Source organism: Gopherus flavomarginatus, chromosome 10 (genome assembly GCF_025201925.1).
Source record: "Gopherus flavomarginatus isolate rGopFla2 chromosome 10, rGopFla2.mat.asm, whole genome shotgun sequence".
Lineage (NCBI taxonomy): Eukaryota > Metazoa > Chordata > Testudines > Testudinidae > Gopherus > Gopherus flavomarginatus.
Genome location: NC_066626.1, coordinates 18261353 through 18271006, shown reverse-complemented (window position 1 = coordinate 18271006; position 9654 = coordinate 18261353). Strand labels below are relative to the sequence as shown.

The following is a 9654-nucleotide window of genomic DNA, read 5'->3' as shown; positions in this document are numbered from 1 at the left end:
GGAGAAGGGAAGCAGGGTAGAGGAGAGGTGAGAGCAAGAGGAAGGGAGAGGCGAAGGCAGGCAGATGCTCCCACATAGGTTATACATTTACTCAGGTGAGGCTGAGGCTCAGCCAGGGTTTTGCATCCCCATGGGTTACCAGCCAAGCCCCTCAATCCCCCCATATCAGACCATAGCCCTGTGGACCTGTGTCAGGCTGTAGGACAGGGGGAGGCAATTCTTTTTTGACAAGGTCCAAATTTCTTGGTCAAGGTATAGTCAAGGTCCAGACTCCAGAGAAAAGAAAACAAATCGTAATGATAAGTAAATAAAAAGAAGTTGGGGTTCATTGAAAAGCATCTGGCGGTCTGGATTTGGCCCATGATCTGCCTACTGACTATCCCTGCTGTAGGAGATATCAGACACCAACATCCGTTTTCAGCTTCTAGCCCTGCCTTTCACGGCTCTGCCCACAACTCAGCTTTCATTCCTTCCTATCCCTCCTCTCACTCACTTTTCTCTGCTGGGCCGTCCTGTCAACCTGCTCCCTTTGGGCCAGAATCATCTCTGTACAGATCTTGGCACAGAGGTTGAGAGGAGGTGAATTGTCTCCCCCATGTCTTGGGACTTCTAGGGGTTGGGCCAGTGCCTGGTGCAGGTTAGGATAGCCCCGAAGGCTGCCCTAACTCATACCACCACCCTCTTGGGCTTTGCATTGGCTGGGGAATTACTGGGCTGTAGGAATGCCTTGGCTGTGCCAACTCCCACCCTGGTTTGCCCCAACACAGATCCTATGGCAATAGCTCTTTCAAGAAGAGAGGCAGAGTCAGTGTGAATCTGCCAGGGAGGTCTCTGTGCCAGGGGCGTTCCACAGAAAGGCACTGGTGTAATGTGGCCACAGGGCACTGTTGAATGGGCATTTCCCAACCTTATTCTACTTGCAGCTTTGGGCTGTCCTCTACAATTGAAACAGTCTTTCACTTGTGCACCAAACAGAGAATTAGTGTTGGTAAACTTCTTTGAGAATGTCAGATAAAAGATGCTATAGTGCAAGATATTAAGAAAATAATATTTGATAAAAAATTATACTTTTCCTCCCAAAAAGTAAAGCCTTGCACCTGCACACATGATCTATTGAGTTCAAAGAGACTTCTGGTGCTTAAAGTTAAGTGCAGTAGCAGTCTCCTTTGGTTGAAGGAATACACACACAATTGGTCAATTCAGTTCTCAGTTTAAGAGTATTTGTGGATTCCTCCTTCATGCTGACTTCTCACATGAGTGTCTCTTTCTATCATCTCTGGTTGGCTAGGAGGCTCCATCCCATGCTGGAGAATGATGATCTGGCCTCACTCTTTCATACATTCATCATTTCTCAGTTGGATTACAGCAATGCAGCTTACCTGAGCATGAAGCCTCAGCTCATAGGAAACTCCAGCTGGTACAGAATGTTTGCAGCAAGTCTCCTCAGCTATACAAGCTACACTGAACACATAGGCCCTGTCCTCCACTCTCTTTGCTGGCTTCCCATAGAATATTGAGAATCCAGTTCAAGGCTTTGGTGTTTATTTTCAAGGTACTCCTGGCCTGGGCCCAGAATATCTAAAAGACTGCCTAAAGCTCCAGGACAAAGACCGTGATCGAGGACTTCACTCCTCTGGCACAGGGGAATGCTCTACAACAGAGGTCGGCAACCTTTCAGAAGTGGTGTGCCGAGTCTTCATTTATTCACTCTGATTTAAGGTTTTGCGTGCCAGTAATACATTTTAACATTTTTAGAAGGTCTCTTTCTCTAAGTCTATAATATATAACTAAACTATTGTTGTATGTAAAGTAAATAAGGTTTTTAAAATGCTTAAGAAGCTTCATTCAAAATTAAATTAAAATGCAGAGCCCCTCAGAGCGGGGGCCAGGATCCGGGCAGTGTGAGTGCCACTGAAAATCAGCTGGTGTGCCGCCTTCGGCACGTGTGCCATAGGTTGCCTACCCCTGCTCTACAAAAACAGCAACGCTTGTCTGTGCAGTTTTCTCTGCAGGGTGGCCTGAGGCTGTGGAATGAACTCCCTCAGGAACCTCACAAACCGCACCACTCCCCAGTGCAAAGTACATTTCTTTGACCTTCTCTAACATAAATGTATACTAAAAAAACCCCAACCAAACAAAAACCACAACTACTACCACTAACAACAATACCTTACTGAGACAACTACCTGTACAAAATTCTCCCCCTGGGGCATGGAGGAAAGAATAAATATGTGACAGATGTTAGTCACATCATTTAAAGGAAAAGCGCTACAACTGGAAGGTGCTCAAATGCTGCAATGGTACCTACAGTATAAGAACCTCTATAGAATAGAAGAGAAAAAGCAACTTGCAGGAAAAGGATCTTAATTTGCAAGAATTTAAACAAACACCATTGCCCCCCATGTCCCCAAAAAGAAAAAAGAAAGCATTCCAGTGCTGTTCAGTTTATGCTGTTTACACATTCTGTTGGCTTTGTCATTGGAGCTTATATGTCTGAAGAGAACTAATTTCTCTTGTTTAATTTAGGGGTTGTGGGTCTTGCACCGTGTATAGTCATTTACACCTGTCCAAAGTAGATGAGGGGAGAATTGAGATTTGGTTGCATTTTGGCACCCACTATGTATAGGTATTAATAACTATGCAAGACAGAAGACTGTCAGGTCCTGCATATGGTAGTAGTGGGATTTTGAAACAATGTCAAACTGTGCTCTCATTGGAAACCCTCGGAGTGTCAATGTTGAATTTAATGAGAGCGAAGTCATGCCAAGGCTAAGCACCTTTGAAAATCCCATCCTCTGACTATGCTTGAAATATTAATCAAACATTTCATTGACATTTTGACTAGAAAAGGATGAATTATTTGCAATAATTTAATGGTTCTCCTTCCCCTCTGTTTTCAAACCAAGTGTAAAAGTGAATGGGTTTTCGGAGCACAGATGGAATCTAAATTGCAAGGATTTGAAACCCCTCCACTCAATCCTCCCTGCCCCCATGCTAGGTTACTACACTTTGCTAAAAGAGTTTGTAAAGGTGTGTGGGTGTTTGCTTAATAAAATCTGCCTGGTGAAGTTCACAATACATTTAGAGAGCTATAGCCATGGAACCATGCATAGACGCTTATGTTTTGAATCCTGTATAAAAGCTGCGTCAATCATGCTAGTGCTGGTGTAAGAGGAAACACTGCAGGCTGGAGGGCACAGCTCAATCACTCTTAACCTGCCACAGCCCAAATGCAGGATGTCACAAAGACCCAAAAGGAGACACCCCCAAAGTATACGAGTGCAGGAAAACTAAAATGCAGTGGGGTTCATTGCTCTATGTGATCAGCCGTCTGTCCACCTCTGCTCCATTATGCTTCCGGCTGGTGCCAACGATCTGCAGCAACCCAGGTGCGCGGGCGACCTATGAATGTCCATGCAAGGACAAGGCAGGTATAGCTAAGGCCCAGGGCCGCCCAGAGGGAGGGCAAGTGAGGCAATTTGCCCCAGGCCCTGCAGTGCCCCCACAAGATAAAGTATTCTATAGTATTGCAACTTTTTTTTATGGAAGGGGCCCCCAAAATTGTTTTGCCCCAGGCCCCCTGAATCTTCTGCGCTGCCCTGCTGCAGCCAACCCCAGCGAAGGACTTTTATCAGCCTCCAGCTCTCAGGTTGCAAGCTGGGCTGAACCCGGGTGGATTGCTCTGCAGCTCGATTGCTGCGGTCTCCCTGCTCGTCGCCCTCGGCTGTCGATTGGTTTGGCCTGGGGAGGCCGGTTGCTAGGAGGGGCGGCCCGGGAGGCAGGAAGCGGACGGAGGGTTCGTGGGGAAGACTCAAGAGGCGGCCCGGCCGGCATGAGAGGTGCTCCCCCCGGGGTGGCGGCGGCCTGAGGTAGCCGGGCTGCGGCAACAGGGAGAAGGTACGGGGTAGCCGGTGGGGGGCGCCCGGCTCCGACAGGGCTGGCCCCAGGGTCTGGGCGGGGGCGCCCCCCCGGAGTGCTGGGCAGGGGCAGGGGCAGGGAGGGCTGCCCCCCGGGTCTGGGCTGCCCCCCCCCCGGAGTGCTGGGCAGGGGCAGGGAGGGCTGCCCCCCGGGTCTGGGCTGCCCCCCCCCCCCGGAGTGCTGGGCAGGGGCAGGGGCAGGGAGGGCTGCCCCCCGGGTCTGGGCTGCCCCCCCCCCCCCCGGAGTGCTGGGCAGGGGCAGGGAGGGCTGCCCCCCGGGTCTGGGCTGCCCCCCCCCCCGGAGTGCTGGGCAGGGGCAGGGGCAGGGAGGGCTGCCCCCAGGGTCTGGGCTGCCCCCCCCCGGAGTGCTGGTCCGGGGGAGGGCTGGCCCCAGGGTCTGGGCGGGGGCGCCCCCCCCGGAGTGCTGGGCAGGGGCAGGGAGGGCTGCACCCCGGGTCTGGGCTGCCCCCCCCCCCGGAGTGCTGGTCCGGGAGGGGAGGGGAGGGGAGGGCTGGCCCCAGGGTCTGGGCTGCCCCCCCCCCCCGGAGTGCTGGGCAGGGGCAGGGAGGGCTGCCCCCCGGGTCTGGGCTGCCCCCCCCCCGGAGTGCTGGTCCGGGGGGGGAGGGGAGGGCTGTCCCCAGGGTCTGGGCGGGGGCGCCCCCCCCGGAGTAGGGAGTGTTGGCCCCGGGTCTGGCTGGTGCTGTCGTGTCTTACGTCCTGTCCGCACTGAAAGCGTCTCCCCTGTGATCAAAGGCTTGATGGAGCCTTAGTGGCCCGTAAATCCCCCCGGAGCTGGGGGAAGCCGGGATGCTTTTAAAGCTAGGGGGGACCCCTCCCCCAACACACACATGCGCGCACTGCTCAAATCCTGTGCAAGGGCACAACGTGCAGGGGCCCTGCTGGCATTGTGAGGGAAGATGGGCTGAGAGGCGGGTTCTGTTACCTCTGGAGTCCGACTATCTCCCCGGATTCTCTTTCCCCGCTCCCCATAACGATGCACATGAGAATTTTTGGACTATTTTGTGTTCCTGTATTAAGCTTGAGGCTGAAGGGAACTCCTCTGCTTACAAGAAAACTGAGACCGAGAGGAGGTCTGTATAGCTCCTAAGTTTGTCTCTTTCACCAGTAAAAGTTAGAGTCATAGAATATCAGGGTTGGAAGGGACCTCAGGAGGTCATCTAGTCTGACCCCCTGCTCAAAGCAGGACCAAGTCCCAACTAAATCATCCTAGCCAAGGTTTTGTCTAACTGGGCCTTAAAAACCTCTAAGGAAGGAGATTCCATCACCTCCCTACCTAACCCATTCCAGTGCTTCATCTCCTAGTGACATTTTTTTTGCTAATATACAACCTAGACCTCCCCCACTGCAACTTGAGCTAGTTACTCCTTGTTCTGTTATCTACCATCACTGAGAACTGTCTAGATCCATCCTCTTTGGAACCCCCTTTCAGGTAGTGGAAAGCAGCTATCAAATCTCCCCTCATTCTTCTCTTCTCCAAACTAAATAATCCCAGTTCCCTCAGCCTCTCCTCATAAATTGGGCTAATAAAAGATATTATCTCACTCCCACCTTGTCTCTCAAAAAACATGCCTTTTATACAAACTGCATCTCACAATGCTCACTAAAACCAAGTGATACAAATAAGCAGTGACTCCTGGCAGCAGGAGCTGAATTATGTGCCATATAAAACAGGGGAAGGGGAAAATGTTTACCTTTCCGTGACAAGGTTGTGATGGCAACTGATAGTGACTTCCAGGGGATATTCAAAAGTGATATTCTGTAACTAATCTTGAAGTGTTTGATGCAGTTTTAATACTATTAAAATTGAGATTACTTTGCCTTTAAACCTGGAATACATTTAATGGATTACAAGTAATACCAGAATAGCAAGAAAGCAATTGGTTAAGTGCATGTATTGATCTGTTACACCATAATGTCTCTGAGCTGTTATAACCAATCATTTAGTATTGTGTCTGATCTGTATTATAGACAGTCACAATATTTACATGTTCATGCATTTTAAAAATGCAGGAAGATATAGGTAAGTCAGCTACTGCACTGCCTTAACACTGCATTTATTATAGAGGAGGCATATGGACAAAATTTGACCATAGCTAAAGTCACTTTAGATTATCTTCCTGGTTCCACAGGGAAAGGCATGATCTGTTTTTCTTTCTAGTCGGTTGATTGGTATCATGTGCCTCTTGGCTGTTTAATTTCTGCACTAAGTACAAGTGAGCAACTATTTCCATCTGTTTCTTGAGGGTGTGGGGAGAGCAGAGAAGAATGTCTGATGACCTAGGAGAAGTGGAGTATTGTACAGGAAAGGTCAATACATTTTCTTACCAGTCACTTCTGAAATGAAATAGAAGAGCTTTTATCATCACTTAACAGCAAATATCCTTTTTCTTCCCCTAGTCTTTTGATTATTCACAGAATCCAACCATTGTTCTCATGGAGTAAAATATTTCTCCTGACAGATTTTGTATTGCCTAGTTATGAAGATAAATTATGTGGGTCCACTTACCTTGCCTAATTAAAACATGCAGGTGATGAGACGGGCTGACTTTTTTTTTTTTTCTTAAGGCCTCTGATCGCCTTGTTCTGATAGTTTTGTTGGCATTATACAATTAAGGCTATGTGTTTGTCTTGTATTGAAGTATAAAGAAGGAGAGAAAAGTCTGCATGTTTGAGATGAGGGAAGGGTTATTCCACTATAGAGGTAGCAGTTGCTGAGTTGGCTAACCCTCCAGATACACTTTTGATAGAAACCATCACATGAAGAGCTTAAATAAGTGATTATTAATGGAGGAATTATTACCTGCCCATTATCTAATTTGCTGTGGCATGCAGAACCAGAGAGAAAAGGGTTGAAATAGCCACTAAAAGTAATCCTTTTGAAAATGCTGTTTAAACCTGGAGAGACTGGCCCAGGTCCCTCACAGGTATTTAGGCACCTAACTCCAGTTGACTTTAATGGAAGTCTAAAGGAGCCTAGATACTTTTGAGGACATGGGCCTCTGTGCCTGTATTGTGGCAGAGTTCCATGAGGCTTCTGTGATGCAAAACTACTAGAACAGTAGATGGGGTGTTACAGGCTAGGACTGAGATACCTAAGGACATTGGCAATTCTCTTGTAAAACTAGGAAATGATTGCCCGTTTTCCTCAAAAGAGAGGAGAGAAGACAATCCTAGAATAGCAAAAGAAATCTAAGGGGGAAACCAAGCTTGGGGATCCCCCCACTTCTTGCAATAAGGGCTAATCTTACCACACAAACCAGCAAGAAAAAGCAAACCAAGAACTTGCTTGATTTCTTTCCAGATATCTTTGTATATGTATGGTCTTTTTTTATTTGTCAGCTCTGTCTGGAAAATAAGGAAGTTCTGAAAGAGTTGCGTATGATCTCATGAACCACAGCTTTGGCCACTGCTCTAACTAGTTACACTCCGTGAACATCAGTCTTTATACTGCCTTTTTCCCTGCACAGCAAGATATCTTACTCATTGAATAGTAACTGGATTTTCCAGTTCCGCTTTTATTTAGCATTAGAAATTCTATCTCCTTAGAGTCCTAAGCTGCCCATAAAACAATTTCTGTTTCCTTACTGGTGCCTGACCTGTGTAGTTCTTGAATTCAACTGTTACTTCTAGTTTTCCCTCCTAAGAATATGAAGTCAAAACACAGTCTCTCTGCAGAGATTCATAACTTCCTCTTGACAGGTAAAAAAGCCATTCTCTGTGGACCAAGAACCAAGATGTGTAATCAGAACAGTGCAGAGCCCGCTTTTGTTATCCAGTTTCACAGGTCTTCCAGCTGACTGGATGTTGCTTTTGCTTTATCACATTCAGGTTTGTAAAGCGTGTGTATATAATACACTGAAATTCTTTTCCAGGGCACATGAGATGGCCACAGATGACAGACAATCTCCAACACTGGACTCTGTCAGTGATCTGCCCCGCTCTCCTAGCAGTCCCTCTCATCTCACTCATTTCAAACCATTGACTCCTGATCAAGATGAGCCTCCTTTTAAATCTGCCTACAGCTCCTTTGTAAATCTCTTTCGTTTTGGCAAAGGTAAACATGCATTATGAAGAAATAGCTATTAATTGTGTCTAAATATCCTACCTGCATGTTAATGCATAACTAGTATTTCAAACTATAACACTTCATGAGATGGGGGCATGGGTTTCAGCCAGCCAGCCAGCTAAATGAATGATTAGGAAGGCTCCTATGAGAGTTTTACTTTCTTTAGTAGAATATACGAACTGGATTCACTCTCTGGCTAGGTGGTATAGAACCTTGGTCATAGGATTAAGTCTGTCAGGAGTGGAAAATGTAGAACTAGATTGAGAACTGGCAGCAGCCAGCGATGGGTGGGGCCTAGCCGGTGGGGAGATGCATTCATAAGCCTCCTTCAATAGGGCTTCCTTGGAGCCCTAGTCAGAATGTAAAGATCACCCCCCCCCCCATAAGAAATTCCCAGGGATGGAAGCAGCCTACCACTGCCTACCCTCATCAGTGAGATGAGCATTTCTGGTGCAAATTCTACCTCTGGCCCTGCATTTCTCTATTGCCCATCCCCAGTGAATCTGGCACATCTGTGGTTTCTAAATGGTGAAGTTTCAATAACGCACATAGGGGAACTGCTTCTTGAAGTGCATTTCCAAAGGCGAATGCGATCCTGTGATGCAGAAACGGAATCTCAGATAGGAGGAGTAGGGAGGTTATTTTACCTCTCTATTTGGCACTGGTGTGGCCGCTGCTGGAATATTGTCAAGTTCTGGTATTTACCGTTCAAGAAGGATGTTGATAAATTGCAGAGCGTTCAGAGGAGAGCCACAAGGACGAGTAAAGGATTAGAAAAACACGTCTTAGCGTGATAGATTTAAGGAGCTCAATCTATTTAGCTTACCAAAGAGAAGAGTAAGGGGTGCCTTGATTACGGTCTGTAAATACTTAAGTGGGGAGCAAATATGTAATAATAGACTCTTCAGTCTAGTAGAAAGAGGTCTAACTTGATCCAATGGTTGGATGTTGAAGCTAAGTGGTTTTTTGGGGGGTAAAAACAAGCTTGTACAAACTTTGGGCCAAACTTGACATGCCAGTGTGAACTTTAACACTAAATTGAGCAGGTTAATTTGAGTTGTATAAGATAATTATGGCCAGGATCACAGAATGTTTAAAGGGTGGAAATTCTGCTGAAATAAATAAGGGTATGGCTACGCTTGCACTTCAAAGCGCCGCCGCGGCAGCGCTTTGAAGTTTCGAGTGTGGTCGCAGCACCAGCGCTGGGAGAGGGCTCTCCCAGCGCTGTACGTACTCCACATCCTCTACGGGTGTAGCTTGCAGCGCTGGGAGCCGTGCTCCCAGTGCTGCGGCACTGTTTACACTGAGGCTTTACAGCGCTGTATCTTGCAGCGCTCAGGGGGGTGTTTTTTTTCACACCCCTGAGCGCGAAAGTTGCAGTGCTGTAAAGCGCCAGTGTAGCCATGGCCTAAGACACAATATGAGTGTGTTACTCAAAGCAGCAAGATCAGCTTAGCCATACTCAAGCTTCTGTTTGAAGAAGGTGACTTATTACTAAGAAGCTCTGTTCGTATTGATAAATATGTTGCCACTGTACTTGAAAAACTGGTGTTCAAATCAGTCCAAAAGATCTATCTTCCAAAAGACAGGCTGTGATTATTATGTGGAAGAATTACACTTGTTATAATTTGTCTTTGCAATTCTTTCTTC

The 9654-nt window shown here is 47.3% G+C and overlaps 1 protein-coding gene across 5 annotated transcripts in view; it reads left to right on the top strand.

Annotated features, from left to right (window-relative positions):
• The first annotated feature begins 3777 nt into the window (after positions 1-3777).
• PIKFYVE (phosphoinositide kinase, FYVE-type zinc finger containing) overlaps positions 3778-9654 on the top strand; it is a 98475-nt gene continuing 92598 nt past the window's right edge. For 4 of the 5 annotated variants that reach the window (XM_050916076.1, XM_050916077.1, XM_050916074.1 and 1 more), the window contains exons 1-2: positions 3778-3897; positions 7811-7992. In XM_050916076.1, coding sequence (XP_050772033.1) covers positions 7821-7992 — 172 coding nt within the window. In that variant the 5' untranslated portion in view covers positions 3778-3897; positions 7811-7820. The remainder of the gene's footprint in view (positions 3898-7810; positions 7993-9654) is intronic. The other variant, XM_050916075.1, reaches the window with a different exon arrangement.